Raw genomic sequence first — 23,520 nt, 5'->3', positions numbered from 1 at the left:
GTATAGAGAATACTGCAGAGTCATCAAGACCTCAAGGATGTGTTGCAAGCACCTCAGAAGATGGAGAGATTTTATATAGTGAAGCAGCAACAAGCTCTACAGATAGAGAAGAGCTCACTGAGGTCTGGATTATGGATTCAGGAGCAACATGGCATATGACCCCTATACGAGATTGGTTCCATACATATGAACCTATCTCTGGAGGTACAGTGTTCATGGGTGATAATCATGTTGTAGAGATTTCTGGCATTGGCACCATCAAATTGAAGATGTATGATGGCTTAATTCGTACTATTTCAGGAGTGCGACATGTGAAAGACTTAAAGAAGAATCTTTTGTCCGTAGGACAATTTGATAGTCTTGGCTGTAAGATCCGAACAGACAATGGAATCATGAAAATTGTCAAAGGCGCGCTGGTGGTTTTAAAGGCAAGAAAGACAGTTGCTAACATGTTTGTATTAATGGGAGAAACGCATCATGGGGCAGAAGCATCAATCGCATTAGCTAGTCCTGCAGAAGAGAAGACGATGATGTGGCATCAAAAACTAGGCCACATGTCAGAGAAAGGTTTAAAGGTTCTCTCTGATCAGAAGTTACTCCCTGGGCTTACAAAGGTTACTTTACCCTTTTGTGAGCACTGTGTTACAAGCAAACAACATAGGTTGAAGTTTGGCACGTCAACAACTAAGAGCAAATGCATCTTAGACCTGATTCACTCTGATGTTTGGCAAGCACCGGTTGTATCCTTGGGAGGAGCAAGATACTTTGTATCATTCATAGATGACTTCTCTAGGAGATGTTGGGTGTATCCGATTAGAAGGAAGGCAGATGTGTTCGTAGTTTTTAAAACCTTCAAAGCGCGGGTAGAACTTGAATCTGAAAAGAAGATCAAGTGTTTGAGGACTGACAATGGAGGAGAATATACCAGTGATGAATTTGATAACTTCTGTCAACATGAAGGTATCAAAAGGCAGTTCACAACGGCATACACTCCACAACAAAATGGAGTGGCAGAGCGGATGAACAGAACTCTATTGGAAAGAACAAGAGCAATGTTGAAGGCTGCAGGTCTAGAAAAGTCATTCTGGGCAGAAGCAGTCAATACCGCCTGTTATGTAATAAATCGATCTCCGTCTACTGCAATTGAGTTGAAGACACCGATGGAGATGTGGACTGGAAAGCCAGCTGATTATTCTCGATTGCATATATTTGGAAGTCCTGTGTACGTGATGTACAATACTCAAGAGGTCAGTAAGCTGGATTCAAAATCCAGAAAATGTGTATTCTTGGGGTATGCTGATGGAGTGAAGGGGTATCGCTTGTGGGATCCCACTGCCCACAAGGTAGTCATCAGTAGAGATGTCATATTTGCAGAAGATAAAATGCAAATGGAAGAAAATAATAGCATTTTAAAGGAGACTACAGAAGTCCAGATGGAAAATACTCAGAATCATACTTCTTCTGAAGCTGTACCAGAGCATGAAGAACAAGAACAAATAGAGTCTGAAACTCCTGAAGTTCGACGGTCAACTCGTGAAAGAAGACCACCGGCTTGGCACTCAGAATATGTTACTGAGAGCAACATTGCATACTGTCTTCTAACAGAGGATGGAGAGCCATCAACTTTCCATGAGGCTATCAAAAGCACAGATGTATCTATGTGGATGACAGCAATGCAAGAGGAGATTGAAGCTCTGCACAAGAATAACACTTGGGATCTTGTTCCGCTACCACAAGGAAGAAAGGCCATTGGCAACAAATGGGTTTACAAGATAAAGCGTGATGGCAATGATCAAGTGGAGCGGTATCGTGCAAGATTGGTGGTGAAAGGATATGCTCAGAAAGAAGGAATAGACTTCAATGAGATATTTTCTCCGGTGGTACGACTTACTACAATCAGAGTAGTCTTGGCAATGTGTGCTATATTTGATCTTCACTTAGAGCAGTTAGATGTGAAAACTGCATTTCTTCATGGAGAACTTGAAGAAGAAATTTATATGCTCCAACCAGAGGGTTTTGCTGAAACAGGCAAGGAGAACTTGGTTTGCAGGTTGAACAAATCTCTATACAGTCTCAAACAGGCGCCGAGGTGTTGGTACAAGAGATTTGATTCCTTCATAATTAGCCTTGGGTACAATAGACTCAGTTCAGACCATTGTACGTATTACAAGAGGTTTGAAGAAAATGATGTTTTCATCATTCTGTTGTTGTACGTGGATGACATGTTGGTAATAGGCCCCAACAAAGATCGAGTCCAAGAATTGAAGGCACAGTTGGCTAGGGAGTTTGATATGAAGGACTTGGGACCAGCAAACAAGATTCTAGGGATGCAAATTCACCGAGATAGAAGTAAGAGGAAGATTTGGCTTTCTCAGAAGAATTATTTAAAGAAGATCTTGCGACGCTTCAACATGCAAGATTGTAAGCCAATTTCCACCCCACTTCCTGTTAACTTCAAATTATCCTCAAGTATGTCTCCTAGCAATGAAGCAGAGAGGATGGAGATGTCTCGAGTACCGTATGCATCAGCAGTGGGAAGTTTAATGTTTGCCATGATATGTACAAGACCAGACATTGCACAAGCAGTGGGAGCAACTAGTCGATACATGGCAAATCCTGGTAGAGAGCATTGGAATACTATTAAGAGGATCTTGAGATACATCAAGGGTACCTCAGATGCCGCATTATGTTATGGAGGATCAGAATTTACTATCAGAGGTTATGTTGACTCAGATTTTGCTGGTGACCTTGAGAAAAGAAAATCCACTACAGGCTATGTGTTCATAATTGCAGGAGGAGCTGTGAGCTGGGTCTCTAAACTTCAGACTGTTGTAGCGTTATCCACAACAGAAGCTGAGTATATGGCAGCTACACAAGCTTGTAAGGAAGCAATATGGATGAAGAAACTTATGGAGGAGCTCGGGCACAAACAAGATAAGATTCTTTTGTATTGTGATAGTCAGAGTGCCTTGCATATTGCAAGGAATCCAGCGTTTCATTCAAGAACAAAACATATAGATGTTCAGTATCACTTTGTTCGCGAAGTGGTGGAAGATGGAAGTGTGGATTTTCAGAAGGTTCACACAAAGAAAAACCCAGCAGATGCTTTAACCAAACCAGTCAACACTGATAAGTATATATGGTGCAGATCCTCTTGTGGCCTAGCAGAAACGTAAGCAGCATGAAGATGGCAAGTATTGAAAGGATAGAAGAATCACAAATGATGAAGTGTGAAGACTTGATTCAATCATCAAAGTCTTCAAGTGGGAGAATGTGAAACCAACCAATGTGAAACCAACCACCTAAGTCAACAATGGTGGGAGTCAACAATGGTGGTGAAGCCATCCTTCCTTAGTCACAAATTGTAGGCACCAAACTTGTGCCAAACTTGTGCAACTTGCCTACCCCTTGTATTTGCATGGATGTTTGCCTATAAATAGGCAATGCATCCAAGCATTGTAAACACACCATAAGAGAGAAACAAGAGAGGAAGAGGAGAGTGAAGAGGGAAAATAATCCCACAAATTTGTGAGGTATTTGTGAGAGAGTAAGTGAGGTGTTTTCTCCTAGTAATAGAGAGATTCTTAGTTGTTCTCCTATTATTTGAGAGAGGTTGTAATTCCCACATTACTTAGTAAAATCCTTCTATACTTGCCCGTGGACGTAGCCTAATTGGATGAACCACGTAAATTCTTGTGTGTCTCATTTCTCATTTTAGCCTTTTGTCTTGTCGGGTTTGCATGCCAGTATCCTAACAGTTTGAAGGTTCTTGCCCTCAAGATACTGTGGGAGAACTTGGATGTATAGATATTGTCCACTCTTCATGTGGAGAGCTGTGAGCGTTGGAATTAAACACGGCAGTACTAATTTCCAAAATTGACATTTTTTCAGCAAGTCGTTGTGCTAACTGATACAGTTCATGCTCTAATTAGGACTTCCTTTGTAGCTCGTCTGATGGCAGCTGTTCTCGGGGACATCTGCCCTTCGCATGTACTGATAGATTATTATTGCTATTATTAACAAGACCAGGGGACTGTTTACTTGAAGGGTTAAACAATTTATATGTTTCTCATAAAATAGCAATGAACATGTTCTAATAGATACAGTTTGTGCTCTTCCTCTGCAGCTCGTCTTATGGGAAGTGTACGTTGCTGGGGACTTCTACCACTCGTCCTCGTCTTCTATAAGACTCCATGCCAACAAAAGACAATAATGCAACTCTTTGTACAGATTTTTGCTGGATAAATCTGCGGTTACCTGCAACATCTACCTTCATTTTGTTTTTTTGTGTTATCACAATATGCCTTCTTATACTATTATAATCTCATTCATGTGAATTCATCGCCATGTTTTAATTTCATTTTCCAATCAGAACCTTCTTATAATTTTATCACAATATGCCTTCTTATACTATTGCAATCTCATTCACATTAATTACACTTCCTAGATCAGTTTTCACCGAAGGTAAGACGACACGTTCTGGCAATACCTTTGTTGAACCGTTACTAGAAAAGTACAGACAAACAATGGAGAATTAATGGAGTTTGAAGGTTCTTGCCCTCAATTAGATGCTGTGGGATTGGTCGTCCTAAAAGGTCTTTCTCTTTCAGCATCAACAAAGGAGAACCACTCTTCATTTGGTCTGTCCTTTACCTCCAAGTCTTCGATCGGAACTTGGATGTATAGATAGTGTCGACTCTTCATGAGGTGCTGAATTGGGGAACTGAGGGTTGAATTATTCAATTGCGAATATTTCCTCGCAAGGAGAGCTCCCTTAATTTGTTGATGACTAAACAAGAGAAAGCAATAGGCAATGGTCCAGAAGAGTATTCATGTGGTGCTGAATGTGGAACTGAGGGTTGAATTATTCAATTGCGAATATTTCCTTTAACATTTTTTGTTGAGATCAAGTCTATTTGAGTGATGTGCAGCAAGTCTATGCGCTAATTAGAAATTTTTTTGTAGCTCGCCCGGCATTAACGGTATGTTATTTATATCAATATATTAAAACGATGTAAAAAACATGAAAATATTGGTTTCTTGTCAAAAATGAATTAAAAATATATAAAAATACTATTTTGATATATTTTAAAAAAAAAACATTTTAAAAAACAATAACCACCATACTAGCATGCTCTAACAATACTAACAGACAATATTGATTTCCTAAATGGATTAAAAAAATTCTTTCCATTCCTTCAATTGATATACTTTGATTTTTCCCTTTTCTATTTTAAAATAAAAATTAATTTAAAAAATAATTTCCATGAAATTCAATCCACAACGTCCTCAATATATAGGAAGAAAACTTCTTAATAATTTATGATCGTACTGTACTCACAGCTTAAGCGAGTGGGCATGCAGAGTTAAAGAGTACTCATCCTCACTGTCGCACCCCAAAAAAAATCAGCGCGCGGCATCGGGCTGGCGATTTAAGTCTCGTTGTTGTTGTTTGCTTGAATTTGGTTCGTTGGAGTCGCCACCTAGTAATTTATTGAAGGCTACTAGGAAACCGGATGTACTGGTCTTGTCAGAGATTCACGGGTACGGGACTGGTTGTGGTTAGGGAAGGTATTAGCACCCCTAACACACCCTACCTGAGGTAAGCTGCTTCGCGAATTTGATGTGTTAAAGAAGTTTTAATAATTGTCTTTTCATCGGAAATTAGAAATATCACTTACGTATAAGTTAATAATTCTTAACCGAGATCCGATCAAAATATTAAATTCTTCTTTAATATATTTGCAATTTTATCATAAAAAAATATATACAAATAAATAAAACAAAATACAAACACACACACATACACTTCCACTATTTTTGTTTCTTTTCTTTTTTTCTTTTTTCTTTTCTTTTCTTTTACATCCATATTTACAAAATACAAATAAAAATTCAATACTAAATAAAAAAAATTACAACAACTCAAAATTACAAAATAATCCCTAAAATTCAAGAAACACAAATCTGAAAAGCATTTTGGGTCTGCCTGAACAGTGATGAGGGAGGCTGCTAGGTGTGTGAACAGTGCTTGGACAGCGGCGGCGCGTGAACCCACGCGCCGTCGCGAGAACGCCGGAAAAAAGGGTTGGCCGGATTCTGCTTCTTCTTCCTTTTCCCTCCCCGCAGACGGTAAGAAGCCACATCATCTACAACAAAAAAACAAACGCACAAACAGTTGATTTTAAGCTTTTATTTCTTTGTTTTTTGCGGATCTGATTTTTTTGTTCTTTCTTTCTTCTCTGATCTGCTCCTTCCTCTTCTTCTTCAGATTCGTCTTCTCCGTTTCGGATCTGCAAATGGGTCTGTTGTGTTCTTCTTCTCCTCTGCTTCAGGTGGCGCCCAGTATGTCCAAGGGGCGGCCGGCGACTGAGCTTCGGTGTGGAGAGGAGAGTCGCCCACCGGCTACTCGTGCGGTCCGTTACCCGCTGGATCGGGTAGATCACCGACCCTTCTTTCTCCTTCGGCTGACGGTGAGGAGGCAGAGAAAGGGACTGGTCTTCGGATGTGGTGGTCGGCTGTTGTGGGAAGGAGACGGGTCCGTGGTTGGCCGCTTCGGTGGAGGAGACGCCGCTGCAAGGCTGGTCAGGCGGAGATGAAGAGGACAGCGAGGCTGCTGCTGGTGGCTTGGGTTCAGTGGAAGCTGGTCCGGCGGAGGAGACGCCGCTGCAAGGCTGGTCAGGCGGAGATGAAGAGGACAGCGAGGCTGCTGCTGGTGGCTTGGGTTCAGTGGAAGCCGGTCCGGCCACTGGTCTGTGGGGAGGAGAAAAATGGGGAATGGAGGCCTTGCGGCTGCTGAAAGGTCCGGTTGAAGAAGGAAAACAAAAGCTGAGGTAGGTGGCGGTGTGACTTGGCCAGCCGGCTGGAGAAGAGGAAGAAGAAAAATAAACCGGTGGGTTTGGGGGCTGTTTGGCCGGGTGTGGGGGAGCTGTGGCTGGGGGAAGGAAGAAGAGAAAAATAAAAAATCCAAAGGGTGGGGGGCTCCGGCGGCTCCCTTTGGTTAGAGATGGATTTTAGGGTTTTTTGTGGTTTAGGGTTTTTTGTTGTATTTTCTGGTGTTTCCAAAATTAGCCCCCCCTTGAATATGTTGAGGAAACCAGTATTTATAGGCAAAATGTTGCTAGGTTTTTCAACTTGGTCCCTCAACTTCTTTCTTTTTTGTAAATTTTGGTTTTTCTTATTTTTTTGTATTTTTTAAAAACAAGCAATATCAACGTCGACTCAATGAGGAAAATCAATGATTTTTAAAATGACGCGTGAAAAGTCGAACGCGTTTGAAAATCTTTTAAAAATTTAAATTCTTTTTTAAACGACGTTGAAAATGCTAAAATGACGAAAATATATTAAAAACATATTTTTTGGATTTTCATTGTTTTTTCTCTATTTTTGGATTTTTTGAAAATATATCAAAAACATGGGTCAAAAATTGGGTAGCAACAGATGCCCCCTCTTTACAATGCTTACGAAGCAAAACTCCTCAATGTTTTGCATAGTAAGCTTTGTAAAGAAAAACTTGTATTTCTGTTTGCTCAATATCCATTTCATCTAAAAAACCTTAATCTGTTCTTCTCTTTTTTTCTTTTTTTTCATTATCCTGAGATCCCATCTGGCGACCCCTTTTAACCAAAACCAAAGAATGTATGTAACTCAGTCAACCTGAAATCTCATATGGAAATTCCCTTTAACCAAAGCTACATGAGATCCCATCTGGCGACCTCATTCAACTGGAACAAAAATATGTGTAACTCGGTTAACCTGAAATCCCATCTGGCGATTCCCTTTAACCAAAGCTACATGAGATCCCATCTGGCGACCTCATTCAATCAAAACAAAAGAATGTGTAAAAAATGGTCTCATTGTATGGGTGACCTACCCAAGAAAAAAGATGGTCTCATTGTATGGGTGACCGACCCCAGAAAAATGATGGTCTCATTGTATGGGTGACTGACCCAAGAAAAATGCTGGTCTCATTGTATGGGTGACTAACCCAAGAAAAATGATGGTCTCATTGTACTGGTGACCGACCTTAAGAAAAATGCTGGTCTCATTGTACGGGTGACCGACCCAAGAAAAATGCTGGTCTCATTGTATGGGTGACTAACCCAAGAAAAATGATGGTCTCATTATAAGGGTGACCGACCCTAAGAAAAATGTTGGTCTCATTGTACGGGTGACCGACCCAAGAAAAAATACTGGTCTCATTGTACGGGTGACCGACCCTAAGAAAAATACTGGTCTCATTGTATGGGTGACCGACCCAAGAAAAATGATGGCGAGGGCTCAAAGGCGCACTCGAAAAGAGGTGAGAGCTCAAAGGCGCACTCAAAATGAGGTAGGGTTAGAAAACACACTACCCAAAAGATGATGATGAAACACCGACCTGACAATGTTAAAACCAATGCATTATGATCAATATGCATGTATACTTACCTGAGAAAAATAGGTCCTCCTTTCTTCATGATGTCTCTTCTTTCTCAAAAGTTGGAGTGTTGGCAGTGGACTTCGATGGCTTTTTCCCTCTTGCTTACTCCAATCATCCCTTGTGATTTTTACCTCTAGGAAAGACTTGATATCATCATACTTCTTTGTCCTCTGTCCTTTACCTCAAGGGTTGCCAACTTTGCTCGGCATTTTCTTAGAATGGGAATCATGGAGCCTGCCCTATCATATGTTTCTTTATTGTTCCCTAGCTTGATCATGCCCCCAAGTGTTCAATTCGGGTTTGTGGACGGGGCTATGTGAAGGAAGGTTTGACAAGGAGTTGTTTTCATGCAGAATTTTTGAAATTCCAAAGTTATTCCAAACACAAAAATTATTTTGACATCGATTCAAAGCAAACTCATTCTAAAAAATTCAAGTGATTCCTATGGAGAGGTTTTTAGAAGTGATGAAAACTTTTTTTTTTTGTGAAAAATATATGAAGTGACATTTGGCTGGTCGAAATGGTTCAAGATTTAATATGAGAGTTTCAAAGAATCAGTCTTGAAAGCATTCATTTTATTTGCATGAATAATGATTTCGTTCACATGAGAAAGCATTACCTACCAATCCAAATTGCTTGTCTTTGATCAGAAAGGCGATTAGGCACGTAATGCAGGCTTGGGCTCTTGGTTATGAAGAAAATGATATTTGTAAGCTCAAAAGGTGTTTAAGGGATTTGAAGACTAAGGATCACTTGTGCTTGTTTCTTGACCTTTTGTCTTTTGACTGTCTTTCAAAAAATGTCTATCGTGCCCCCTTGTGTTGGGCTTGGGCTTGTTCTCTTTGTTATTGTTTTCTTCATATGGTTTTGAGCATCATAATATTGTTTTTTTTCTTTTTTTTCTTTTTTTTTATGCTCAAAACTCTTGATCCTTTGGATTTTTCTTCATGTCCCTCTAGATTTGTTCGGGCACCTTTGATGATTGAGAATTTTCTTTTATGCCCCCTAGTATTGCTTGGGCACTTTTGATCATTGAGGTTTTCTCTATGTCATCGCACTTGCCCCCAGTGTGGGGTGTGATCCTAGCCAAAGTTATTTTTCAAGAAAAGCATAAGGCTCAAAAAGGGACTGCAAATGATATATTTTAGCCTCGTGAAAAGATTATCAAAGATGGCCTTTCTTCATTTCAAACTCATGCATTTAGGATCGGTAAGCCTTACTTTCATGTGAGTATGCAAAGTGATTTCTCATTATTCACGCAATCAAAACTCAGCTTTAGAGTCACTTCATGGTTTTTGTTTTTTTTTTTTAGGTTTTTTTAGGTGTATGGTTACCTTTCTAAGGAATCACCTGAATTTCCAGAACTCGTTTGCTTTGGACAAACATCAACATGATTTCAGTTTCTGTACTAAACTTTGAATTTCCAAAAATCCTTGTGAACATGTGCAATCATGCATAGCTTTGAAAGGAAGGAAACACACCCAAAGATTCTTGGTGCGATGGTTTCATGCTTAAAGGTTATGCTCAATATGTTATTTGCATGAAACAACAACAAAAATGAAGGTATGTTAAAAACACATGATCTTATTAACAAGAAAGGCTCATTTGACAAGGAAAGTGTTGTGGAATTTTGAGCCAAGTTACCAACAAAAACTGGAACAAGTTGAAACAAAAATCAAGAAATTTTGCAGGCATGATCAAACTAAGGGTTTTTTTTTTTTGGCAAAACAAGAATAGGCTCCAATATGCAGCGGTGATGCAATTCCCTTTGGTTAGCCATCCCACCAAAGCTTTTGCGAAAATACATGATTGTGCAGAGGCTCTTGACAAATTTTGCCCCCAATTTCTTCGGGTTGAGTCATTGTTGGGTTTTGAACAAAGATGATAGGTCGGTTGGAAAGAACTTTCCTAGAGTTATTTTTCAGTATCTGCTCAAGTAAGCTAGAGGCGAGTCACACATGTCTTTAGAAACTCCAACTCTTCTTAAAAATGGACTTTTCGGCGAGCACACTCTTCATCTTTCATACTTTCCATCGTTCAAAGTCAGGTGTTGTGGACTCGTAGGGGACCTACTTTTCATTCTGGTGCATGCATGAAAAATATATGAACATGTAATCTATATGATGAACTCGCCCTTCGAGGGGTGACAATATGGTCGTAACTCTTGCATGTTGGAACAAGAATCGTGATTTTTGCCCAAACTCTACAATGAAAATTTTCGGAGTGGCGGCCAATGTGTCACCCACAAGTCTTGAGTTCAAGATGCTTCAAGAAGGGTTTGCCCTTATGCAAATAACGATAGCACATACAACCTAAGGACAGGTTCTATTCATTATGTGAACAGGAGTAGGTTTTCTATCTGGTCTCAAAAGGGTCTCATATCTGCCCAGTGACGTTCTTCGTAAAGACAGTATGGGGGCGTTGCAAGAAACGGTTAAGACACGTATACCCACCATTACCAAGCAGGCACTCAGATATGAGTTGAGTGTTTCACGCATCTAAACCCTGACCAATGGTCTTAGGGCAGATCGCTAGTTCCCCACCTAACCTAGAAGCTTGTGTGTGCTTTCAAAAATAAATACAGGTGATGCATGAGACAATTCTATAAAATGCATGGAAATAAATATTAACAAAAAAGATAAAAATGCAAAAACTTAAACACATCAAATACACAAAGCTTAGTCCAATAATGTCAGAAACGGTACCTTCCCCAGTGGAGTCGTCATTCTGTCGCACCCCAAAAAAATCAGCGCGCGGCATCGGGCTGGCGATTTAAGTCTCGTTATTGTTGTTTGCTTGAATTTGGTTCGTTGGAGTCGCCACCTAGTAATTTATTGAAGGCTACTAGGAAACCGGATGTACTGGTCTTGTCAGAGATTCACGGGTACGGGACTGGTTGTGGTTAGGGAAGGTATTAGCACCCCTAACACACCCTACCTGAGGTAAGCTGCTTCGCGAATTTGATGTGTTAAAGAAGTTTTAATAATTGTCTTTTCATCGGAAATTAGAAATATCACTTACGTATAAGTTAATAATTCTTAACCGAGATCCGATCAAAATATTAAATTCTTCTTTAATATATTTGCAATTTTATCATAAAAAAAAATATATATACAAATAAATAAAACAAAATACAAACACACACACATACACTTCCACTATTTTTGTTTCTTTTCTTTTTTTTCTTTTTTCTTTTCTTTTCTTTTACATCCATATTTACAAAATACAAATAAAAATTCAATACTAAATAAAAAAAATTACAACAACTCAAAATTACAAAATAATCCCTAAAATTCAAGAAACACAAATCTGAAAAGCATTCTGGGTCTGCCTGAACAGTGATGAGGGAGGCTGCTAGGTGTGTGAACAGTGCTTGGACAGCGCCGGTCGCGAGAACGCCGGAAAAAAGGGTTGGCCGGATTCTGCTTCTTCTTCCTTTTCCCTCCCCGCAGACGGTAAGAAGCCACATCATCTACAACAAAAAAACAAACGCACAAACAGTCGATTTTAAGCTTTTATTTCTTTGTTTTTTGCGGATCTGATTTTTTTGTTCTTTCTTTCTTCTCTGATCTGCTCCTTCCTCTTCTTCTTCAGATTCGTCTTCTCCGTTTCGGATCTGCAAATGGGTCTGTTGTGTTCTTCTTCTCCTCTGCTTCAGGTGGCGCCCAGTATGTCCAAGGGGCGGCCGGCGACTGAGCTTCGGTGTGGAGAGGAGAGTCGCCCACCGGCTACTCGTGCGGTCCGTTACCCGCTGGATCGGGTAGATCACCGACCCTTCTTTCTCCTTCGGCTGACGGTGAGGAGGCAGAGAAAGGGACTGGTCTTCGGATGTGGTGGTCGGCTGTTGTGGGAAGGAGACGGGTCCGTGGTTGGCCGCTTCGGTGGAGGAGACGCCGCTGCAAGGCTGGTCAGGCGGAGATGAAGAGGACAGCGAGGCTGCTGCTGGTGGCTTGGGTTCAGTGGAAGCCGGTCCGGCGGAGGAGACGCCGCTGCAAGGCTGGTCAGGCGGAGATGAAGAGGACAGCGAGGCTGCTGCTGGTGGCTTGGGTTCAGTGGAAGCCGGTCCGGCCACTGGTCTGTGGGGAGGAGAAAAATGGGGAATGGAGGCCTTACGGCTGCTGAAAGGTCCGGTTGAAGAAGGAAAACAAAAGCTGAGGGAGGTGGCGGTGTGGCTTGGCCAGCCGGCTGGAGAAGAGGAAGAAGAAAAATAAACCGGTGTGTTTGGGTGCTGTTTGGCCGGGTTTGGGGGAGCTGTGGCTGGGGGAAGGAAGAAGAGAAAAATAAAAAATCCAAAGGGTAGGGGGCTCCGGCGGCTCCCTTTGGTTAGAGATGGATTTTAGGGTTTTTTGTGGTTTAGGGTTTTTTGTTGTATTTTCTGGTGTTTCCAAAATTAGCCCCCCCTTGAATATGTTGAGGAAACCAGTATTTATAGGCAAAATGTTGCTAGGTTTTTCAACTTGGTCCCTCAACTTCTTTCTTTTCTGTAAATTTTGGTTTTTCTTATTTTTTTTTGTATTTTTTAAAAACGAGCAATATCAATGTCGACTCAATGAGGAAAATCAATGATTTTTAAAAATGACGCGTGAAAAGTTGAACGCGTTTGAAAATCTTTTAAAAATTTAAATTCTTTTTTTAAACGACGTTGAAAATGCTAAAATGATGAAAATATATTAAAAACATATTTTTTGGATTTTCATTGTTTTTTCTCTATTTTTGAATTTTTTGAAAATATATCAAAAACATGGGTCAAAAATTGGGTAGCAACACTCACCTTCTTATGTCCACTTCAATCCAGTCTACAGTCAACACGTTCTGGCAATAGCTTTATTGAACAGTTACTATAAAACTGACAAACAATGGAGAATTAATGGAGTTTGAAGGTTCTTGCACTCAGTTAGATGCAGTGCATGGGATTGGTCGTCCTAAAAGGTCTTTCTCTTTCAGCATCAACAAGGGAGAACCAATCTTCATTTGGTCTGTCCTTTACCTCCAAGTCTTCGATCGGAACTTGGATGTATAGATAGTGTCGACTCTTCATGTGGTGCTGAATGTGGAATTGAGGGTTGAATTATTCAATTGCGAATATTTTTTTTTTGAGATCAAGTCTATTTGAGTGATGTGCAGCAAGTCTGTATTAAAACTTTCTTTGTAGCTCGTCCGGTGTTAACGGTACGTTATTTACATCAATATATCAAAACAATATAAAAACATGAGAATATTGGTTTCTTGTCAAAAATGAATTAAAAAAATAAAAAATATATATAAAAATATTATTTTGATATATTTTTCAAACAAAAAAAACATTTTAAAAAACAACATCCACCATACTAGCATGCTCTAAGAATAGGAACACGACAATATTGATTTCCTAAATGGATTAAATAGTGTTTAAGGGGTTGCTAATTTTTCCTAAATTAACTAATCCTTTTAGTATTAAAAGTAATTAAATAAATTTTTGACAAATTTTGATCATTCTTATTTCAGTAATTTTTTTTAAAAAAAAATACTTGCTTATCAATCTTTCAATTTATATACTTTGATTTTTTCCTTTGTCCTTTTTCTATTTTAAATAAAAAATAATTTAACTATTAGATTATGTAAACAAATAATTAAAAAATATGTATGTAATAAAAAATAAAGATTGTAAACCCTTTACCTAGATAGTTCAATGAGTATTTATAGTCCTTGAACCTTGTTATTTTGCTAGAGTTAAGGGCCTAAAGAGTCATTTCCTTCTTATAGCAATAATAAAAGATAAATATATGTTATACAACATTATATGAGGAATAAATTGCACAATATTAATGAGGGATAATATCCGTTATAAAATATTAATGGTGATGAAAATATAATAGGTTTTTAGAAAACTTTTATACTCCTAAGGATATAGAAAGATATTACTTGAAACTGATGAATTAATCCCAATTATTGAACAAGATGATCATGATGTTGTCATCGAAAAAGTTGATTTTTCCAATATAAATTATGAATGATTTGAAATTTATCAAATATAAGATTGTGCCAAATATTTATGAAGATTTTTATACACTTAGGGACAATATCACTTACATAATATTATATCATTTTATATTAAAAATTATAAGAATAAACAAATAAAACCTTATAACAGAGCACGAGGCCTATAATTCTAATTGAAATTTTCTTTTTAGTTTGTTTAGCGGTAACTATAAAAGTATCAAGTTGATGTTTTTTTATTTTTTTATATGATTTTAATGCTTACAATATGTAGATGTTATTTTTTTAATATGTTATTTTGATGTATTTTTAATTGAAAAATATTTTTTAAAATTTAAAAAATTAAAAAAAATAAAGTAAGATAAAAACCATGGAAATATGTAAGGTTCCTATCATATTGACTTCAAAAAAGCGCAAACTAAAGGGTTGTTTATTGGCAAAGTAATAATTACGCAAAGCAATGGGGGCACTAATGACTTTGCACTTATACAACGCACTCTTTGCGTGCGCTCGGTAATGCATAGCAGTTTAAGGCCATGTTTGTTTCTCGGAAAGTAGTTTCCGGGAAACCATTTTCCAAACTTTCCTGTGTTTGTTTGTCATTAGGAAAGTTGGTCAACGGAAAACACTTTCCGGTCAACGGAAAACACTTTCCAGTCAATTTCAGTCAAAGAAAAATTTGACTTGGTTTTCAGGAAAGTGTTTTCCCTTTAGCTGTGTTTGTTTTCCTGAAAAATTTGGGAGGAAAACACTTTCCGGAAGTTGTGAAAAATTTAAAAAATGTCATTATTTGCTGATTATATTAAATTTAATCCTCAAACTTTTGATTGGTATATATATTTTGTTTTGAATATTTATTTTTCAATTTCATCTCTTAAAATTTTATTTTTATATTAACTTTGGTCCTTATTTTTATAATTGCTATTTGCTTTTTCCTTATCATATTTTTATTAAAAAAATTTTATCTATCAAATTTGGTCCTCATTCTTTTGATTGTTACTTATTTTATTTGAAATAATTTATGAAACGTTGATTATTATTATTTTAATTTCTTCATCTTTCATTTTTTTTAAAATTTTTTAGATTTGATCTCTATTATTTTGATTATTATTTATTTTATTTGAGATAATTTATGAAATTATATTTTTTTTTTCAATTTCATTCTCATTCAACTTTTTTAATTTGTAAGATTTGTTCCTCATTATTTTAATAAGCTATGTATGAATATAGGATATAATAAAAAAAAATTCATCATTATAAATACTTTTTAGATTTCATTTTTTTTATTGTAAGTGATTAAATATTTTATATATATTAGATAAACTTGAAAAAAAAAATTAATTCATTAATAAATTATTTTCCAGTTTATTTTTCATAACACAACCAAACACTGGAAAGTATTTTCCAGTTCATTTTCCATAACACTGCCAAACATCAGAAAATACTTTTCGGAATTCACTTTCCAAAAGAAAAACCACTTTCCTGCAAAACAAACGGAGCCTAATTATTTTTCAAAGGCATATAGACAAACCAATCCTAGGAATGGGTGCATGAGGAAATCAAAGTAATTATTGTGTGTTTGATCTTTCTCACTGTGGAGAGAAATATTGTGTTTTAGAATTATTTTTTTTAAAAATTTAAATATTTTTTATTTATTTATTTATTTTAAATTAATATATTTTTTATATTTTCAGATTATTTTGATGTACTATGTCCAAATTAATTTTAAAAATTAATAATAAAATATTATTTTGATGTTTTTTAAAATAAAAAATATTTTAAAAAATAACCGATATAGTACTTTTAAACACCCCATGGATTTTTGGGAGGGTGAAGCATCCTTAGCTTAGACATAAGACTATCAAATAGATCCCTTAGTTGAATAATTATCTCTTTAAAAAAATATGATAAAAGTTATTTTTAAAATATTTTTTGTTTAAAAATATATCAAATAATATTTTTTTTAAAAAATTATTTTTAATACCAACACATCAAAATAATTTTTTAAAAAATAAAAAAATAAAAAAATTTGAAGCTAAAAATAATTTCAAGAATTTTCAAAACACGGATAATTTTGCCAAGAATTGCCTAGAAATTATTAGTGAAAGTTTAGGAATAACATTACTGAACCATTACCGGAAAACAGAGCAGCCTCCTAAAACAGACAAAGATTGGAGTTTCAAGGTTCTTGCCCTCAAGATTAACAAGTTAGTGTAGGCCTAAAAGATCTTTCTTTTCCAGCATCAACAAGGGAAAACCAGTAAGTGGTTGAATTATTCAATTGCAAATATTTCCATACAATCAGATCCCTTTGTTGACTATACAAGAATGTTGGAAACACGGCAATATTAATTTTCAAAATTGACATTTTTTTCAAGAGTAGATAATATCCTTACATTTGCAGCTAGTCTATGTGCTAATAGATTCAACTTTTGCTCTTATTAGAACTTCCTTTGATTTCTTTACCAAAAAGGAGGATGGGTTGGGTTTCAACTTTCAAAATAAGTTGAGTTTGAGTTGATCTAATCAATCAAAACTCGGTCTGAATTTTTTTTTTGAAAAACATCATGATTTTCATTCTTTTTTAAGAAAATAGTATTTAAAGAAATTTACATATGTTAGTTGTTCTTAATTTCTTTATTGTTTTTGTTTTATTTCTCTCTACTAATTAATATTGATTTGCTAATATAAAAACAAGGTTTTATAGTTAAACATTGACCCCGTCATCATACAGGGCAAATAAATTTTTTTAACATAAAAAATATTTAAGTATTGCTGATATATTTTCTAGTAGAAAAAATTGTTTAAATCCTGTGAAAATTGATTTGATATGACTCTATCAGCTTGACGGATCCAAAAATAACTTGGACAACCGTTAAAAATATAGTTTGACTAAAATAAATTTAAAATGACATCTTTTTTGTAAAATATTGAGACAAAAACATATGGGATCATGATACCAAAATAACCCTATAAAAAACAAATGTAAATACATTATGAAATTCAATTCTTAATTAACACAATATTGAAAGATGAAACTAAAAAAATCCAATGAAAAAACAAGTAACTTGAGTCAAATTGGACAAACCTGCTAAACTTGCAACTTTGATCATATAACTAGGATAACTGTATAGAAAATTAATCAAAACAAATTATGAAGCTTAAATTCTAATCAACCTTATATTAAAGGATAAAATTAAAAAATATATATAATTAAACTATATATATATATATATATGTATATATAATTAAACAAAAAATATAAAAAAAATAACTTAAGTTAACTCAGGTTAATTCACCAATCTCATGACTTAGATAATGATACTAGGATAATTTAATAAAAAATAAGCTAAAAATAATTATAATATTTAATTTTAAATTAATTAAATATTAAAAAATAAAATTAGTGATCTGAATTATAAAACTAAAATAAGAAACCCATTGAAGAATGGAATCAATTTTTTTTTTTTTAAAGAAAGCAAATATAAAAAGACGTTCAAGTAAACATGCTTTATGAGGAGGGCAACAACGAACTCCTCTCGTTTGTGAATTAACTGTTACATACATTGACTTCTTTTCAGTTTTCATAGAAGTTACACCCAATTAACTGAAAAAAAAAATGAATAACAGAAACCCAGCACTATGAGTCTGCCACTTAAGTGTTGTTCCAATGTCAACTCCACTTCGTATCTCACGAGGTAAAATCATTGTTATTAAATCTGGTACAGTAGTTGATCCAGGTCTCTAGTTTTGATGAAGTCATTAAATCACTTACTCAACTTTAATTTATTTGATAAATTAAAATAATGTTATTTTAGTAAAAGATAAAAAATAATCAACGAGTTACAACCGGTTTTTTGACCGGATTATCCGGGTCGCCAGTCAACCCGCTAGGTCTGCCAGGTTTTTAACTTTCTTTATTTTTTTATAATCCCGGCTCGATTCTAGTCTCGGGTTAGCCGGGTCGCCGGATCAACCCACCGGATCTACCAGGTTTTTAACTTTTCTTATTTTTAATAAACCCAACTCTGTTCCAGTTCCGAGTCAGTTGGATCCTTAGTTAACCCGTCGGACTAGGTTTAAAAATTATAGGTAAAACCTTAATTGAAATTGTGCTGAAAAAAAAAAGCATATAACAATCATAGATTGTTCTATTCATACAATTTCTTTAGTAAGAAAAAAATAATAATAATCTGTGAGCTCACAAGCTGCTGCACTCCACTCTCTGGACAGGTACTTAATTTGGGAGTGGGACTAACTTTTGCGTATGGAGACTAATTACGTCCATGTGTTCAATTAATATATATATATATATATATATATATATATATATATATATATAAAATAAAAATAAAAAATAAAAAATAAATTGATTTTTATAATATTTTTAGAATAATTTTAGAAATAATTTTTTTTTAATTTTTAAAAATAGAAAATATAAGAAGACGTGTCTCCCTTTATCATCTGTTTTCATTTCTTTTATCAAGAGATAATAAATTAAGATTGGTATTTTCAAGAAAAAAATTATTTTTCAAAATTTGTTTTTAGGTTATATCTGGTACATGGGAAAAAAAAAATGTCACCTTCTACTTCATCTTCATGTTCGATACAAATTATAGAGGGGGAGAAATATTGAAGATGTAACGTTTCAATATAAATGGGATTAAACGTCAACCTCCAAGCATGAAAGAGAAACCATACCCTTCTTTGAAATGAAGCGAATATTCTCATCACTTCAATATTTAATTATTTATTTAATTTATTACTTATTTATGCATGTATCGCATCTTTCATCATTTATTATATTTAAATTCATAATCTATTAAGGTGTGTGGTATCCATTAATATCTTTTATAAATCTAATTTATCACAAGTCTCATCATTATCCAAATTCTTTTGGATTCTTATCAAACATATTAAAACACATTTTAGTTCTTTACACTTCATTTATTATTTTGTCACCTCAACATTTTCCTTATAATTTTTAATCTCATATCAAACGCAATATTAATATTACATGGTACAAGAGACAAACCTTAAACATGTTTAGGCTCCATGATTAGAGTACAAAAAGCTTGTCCAAGTACACATTACTTGGAAAAAGTATACTTTGACAAGCTTTTTGTAATAGTTTTGCGTGAAGTAAGATATCATTAAATTTGTGAGAAAAGGGAAGGGACAAAACAAATGGATCCCATATAAATATCCATATGGAAAAAGCCCTCGAACTAGAACCACAGGTTCAGATCTTTGAGAGAGATAATGTAAAAGAAAATCCACAATGCCTATGGCCCATTTACCTATTTGCTAGCATTCAATCAACTTCAAGTGGAGCACAGCAAGGAGCAGAAGCTGTCTTCTGCTCATTTATTGAACACTTAACAATCTTCATCTTCTTTGTATCCTTGTTATCAATCATCACCACTAATTTTGTCTTCAAAGACTGCACTACGCCATAGCTTACCTTTCTTCACTATCAGATCAAATGGATCTTTATGGGGCAGATTATTCTCAAGCACAGTTCCTAGAGGCCTAAAAGCCATAAACTCAGCAACAAAACCTGCAAAATCACCAGGAAGATTGGAAGACTAAGAGAAGTGCTCCTGCAGAATAAGGTCCCTTTTTCCCTACCATTGTCTCTCAGACTCCATGTGCTTGAACAGAGAGAGAATTGAGAACCGAAATATTTGTTATTTCCAGGTCAGGAGAGTAATGTGAAGGAAGCTTTATGATAAGGTGGATAAGATTCTTCAAATCAAGGTTTACAATACCGTTCTGAAATTCATTCCAAATCTTCATTTTGATACTAAAATTTTCTATATCAGTTCATTTTGGCGTGTCTCAAAACTAGTATTATCACTTATAAAATATTTTTATACATTTAAAGAAATTTAATTATATTTGTTGTTCTTAATTTCTTTATTGTTTTTGTTCTATTTCTCTCTACTAATTAATATTGATTTGGTAATATAAAGCATGATTTTATAGTTTAACATAAACTGCAACATACATTAACTATTACATTCTTTGACTTTTTTTCATAGAAGTAAAAAAACAATGAACAGCAGAAATCCAGTACTATGAATCTGCCACTTTATTGTTGTTCCAATATCAACTCTACTTGGTATCTCGTGAGGTAAAACCTTCATTGAAATTGTGCTGCAATAATAATAATAAAAAAAAAACATATAACTATAGTCATGAATACTTATAGTTCTATACTCATAGAATTAGAAATGTTAGACTTAATTATCAAATGAAATAGCAAAGAAAAGATAGTCTAACACAAACTTTGCTAATAAGAACTGAAAATATCAAAAGATAATCCAAATGCATTTTTTAATTTCTTCTTGCACCATATATGCGAGCATTCTTCTTTGTTCTTCCTCCCTTCAGATTCCATTGACGTTCAACCATCCTATGAAACCATGCAGGTCGTCTTGTTCTAAACACAATATAACCCATTGTGACTCCAAATACAAACCCACATCCATACCCCATTGCCACAGCTTTCCATCCAAACCCATCTTCAAACAGTGTTGAATCATCTCCTTCATTAAAGTTTGATGGCAGTAATGGTGGTACCACGCCATTGTTGCATTCTGTTGGCATTGGGAATCCACATAAACCCAAGTTTCCTTGAAATGAGCTTGGACCAAACGTGTTGAACTGCTTCCCACCAGGTATGGGCCCCTCGAGTTTGTTTTGTGAAAGGTTTAAGACTTCAAGAAATGTTAGATCTGTCAACTGCACAGGAATCCTTCCCGTAAGCATATTTGAAGACATATCTAATGACTGTAGACTGGTTAAAAACCCTAATGATGATTGGATATGGCCTGCAAGGAAATTGTGAGAGAGGTTAAGTTGTTGAAGTCCTTTAAGCTTTCCAATTGGTTTTGGAATCTCACCGGTGAAACTGTTACTTGAGAAATCAAGTACTCTGAGGATACTTTGGATTTTCACAAACTCAATTTCCAACCCTTTCCATGTCATTTTTATTGAATAGGTGTAACCACTTGCGTTCATGTAAATCATATCTTGATCGACGACATTCATCATCCCTTCAAGACCATTGAAAAACTCTTCTGGCAATGGTCCGCTCAAATTATTTTCAGAGACGTCAAGAATCTGTAATTTGGGGAAGGAATTAAAAGTAGTCGGACCCTTCATAAAACCTTGGAGTTTATTGGATTTTAGAACAAGAATCTTTAGCTCCGGTCTCCGGAAGCATTTCTAGGAAATAGGGGAATGTATCCTCAATCTTATTGTTACCAAGATTAAGAAACTCCAGCATTGTGCAGTTGACGATAGACAATGGTATTTTCCTTTCTAATGCATTGCCATTGAGGTTGAGATATTCCAAGTTACTTCCCTCTGAAAATGTTGATGGAATAGTGCCTCGGAGATTGTTCATGCCTAGATGCAAAACTGAGAGTCCGTTGCTGAAGTTTCCCAAACATTGTGGTGCAGAACCACTCAAGTTATTGTTGGAAAGGTCCAGGACTAGAAGGAATTTTAACTTGCAAATTGAAGAAGGAACCTCCCATGTCAATTTACTGTTGGATGCAAGAAGAAGAAGTTGCAAGTTCTCTTGTTTGAAAATTGAACTTGGAATTGGACCATGCAAGGAGTTATTGCTCAAATCAAGGAATTCTAATGAACTGTGTTGGAATTCACCTATATTGCCCATGAATTGATTATTATGAAGGTCCAAATTCAATAAAGAAGGGAGAGCAAATAAAAAGGATGGTATCGTCCCATTGAGTGAGTTACCATATAAAAATAAATACTCTAGATCTAGAATGGTACTTAGTTGAAAATGGATTGGGCCTTGGAGTTTATTGTTTGATAAATCTAAATATGTGAGTAGGGTTAGGTTAGCAAAAGAATCTGAAATCTGACCCATCAAGTTATTGGAATTAAGATCCAAGAAATTCAGCTGCATAAGGTTTTCAAATGATGATGGGATCTGCTCACTAAAATTATTGGAACTGAGATCCAAAAAATCAAGCTGCACAAGATTTCCAAATGAAGATGGGATCTGCCCACTAAAATTATTATTTGAGAGGTCTAATAGAAAAAGTCGAGTAAAGTTACCAAACAGAGCTAGTTTTGACCCAACAATGTTACAATTACGAAGCATCATATACTGTAACGACTTTAAATTACTGATAAAGTCATTTTCTAGATAAGGTGAAATTCTTGTATCAGAAAGGTCCAACCACCAGAGGACATTACTCACATTGGAGGAAGGAAAAGAGCCAGTGAGGCCTTCGTTGTCTGACAAAGAGAGTGATTCAAGGTTTAGGAGGAGAAAGATATTACCCGGGATTTTCCCTTGCAATCCGCAACGCCGAAGGGAAAGAGATGACAAAGAAGAGGACAGATTGGTTAAGGAATTAGGTACAACCAAAGACATATTTACAGAATCCAAAGCGAGATATCTTAGCTTTGTTAGGTTTTGAACAATCTTGTCAAAAGAAACTGGTTCTACACTTAGATAGCCGTTTGCAGAGAGAGAAAGTTGAACCAGCTTAGTGAGTTGCCCAAAATCATATGGAATTGAACCAGTAAAATTGTTATATGCAAGATGCAAATACTGGAGGTGCTTAAGGTTTCCCATTGAGGATGGGAATTTTCCTTGCAGTCTACAATCTTCAAGGGAAAGAGATGACAAAGAAGAAGACAGATTCATCAAGGAACTGGGTACAACCAGTGACATGTCTACCCATCTCAAATCGAGCTCTCTAAGCTTGGTTAGGTTTCGAACAAGCTTGTCAAAAGAAATTGGTCCTACACTTAGATCGTAGTTGCTAGAGAGATCAAGAGAAATCAATTTGGAGAGACGGGAGACTTCTAATGGAACTTGGCCTGCGAAATTGGAAGAATATAGATTAAGATGTGTCAGATTGGAAAACTGGCCAAATCGAGAAGAAATATGGGAGGAGTTGAAATCATTGAAAGAGAGATCGAGCTTCTGAAGATGATGAAGAGAGAAGAGAGAATTATTGGAATGGAGGGTGCCATGAAGCATGCTGCAAGAGAGGTTCAGTCCAGTGACTTGCCCGGTTTTCACATCACAAGTGACCCCACCCCACAAGCAGCAATCTGTACCGTCTTTCCAT

The 23,520-nt window shown here is 35.9% G+C and overlaps 2 protein-coding genes across 2 annotated transcripts; both read right to left on the bottom strand.

Moving 5' to 3' along the window:
- Positions 1-20,702: 20,702 nt before the first annotated feature.
- LOC140954333 (receptor-like protein 9DC3) lies at positions 20,703-21,565 on the bottom strand. Its single transcript, XM_073403554.1, has one exon. The coding sequence runs from the start codon at positions 21,563-21,565 to the stop codon at positions 20,735-20,737; it is 831 nt and encodes a 276-aa protein (XP_073259655.1). The 3' UTR covers positions 20,703-20,734.
- A 13-nt stretch (positions 21,566-21,578) lies between these two features.
- LOC118046708 (uncharacterized) lies at positions 21,579-23,520 on the bottom strand. The gene is made up of 2 exons (XM_073403671.1): positions 23,484-23,520; positions 21,579-23,266 (listed from the first exon to the last, which is right to left on the bottom strand). The coding sequence occupies exons 1-2, from the start codon at positions 23,518-23,520 to the stop codon at positions 21,579-21,581; spliced, it is 1,725 nt and encodes a 574-aa protein (XP_073259772.1).

The sequence above is a fragment of the Populus alba genome, chromosome 12 (assembly GCF_005239225.2).
Source record: "Populus alba chromosome 12, ASM523922v2, whole genome shotgun sequence".
Lineage (NCBI taxonomy): Eukaryota > Viridiplantae > Streptophyta > Magnoliopsida > Malpighiales > Salicaceae > Populus > Populus alba.
The sequence above is the reverse complement of the archived record's forward strand: the minus strand, read 5'-3'. Positions and strand labels throughout refer to the sequence as shown.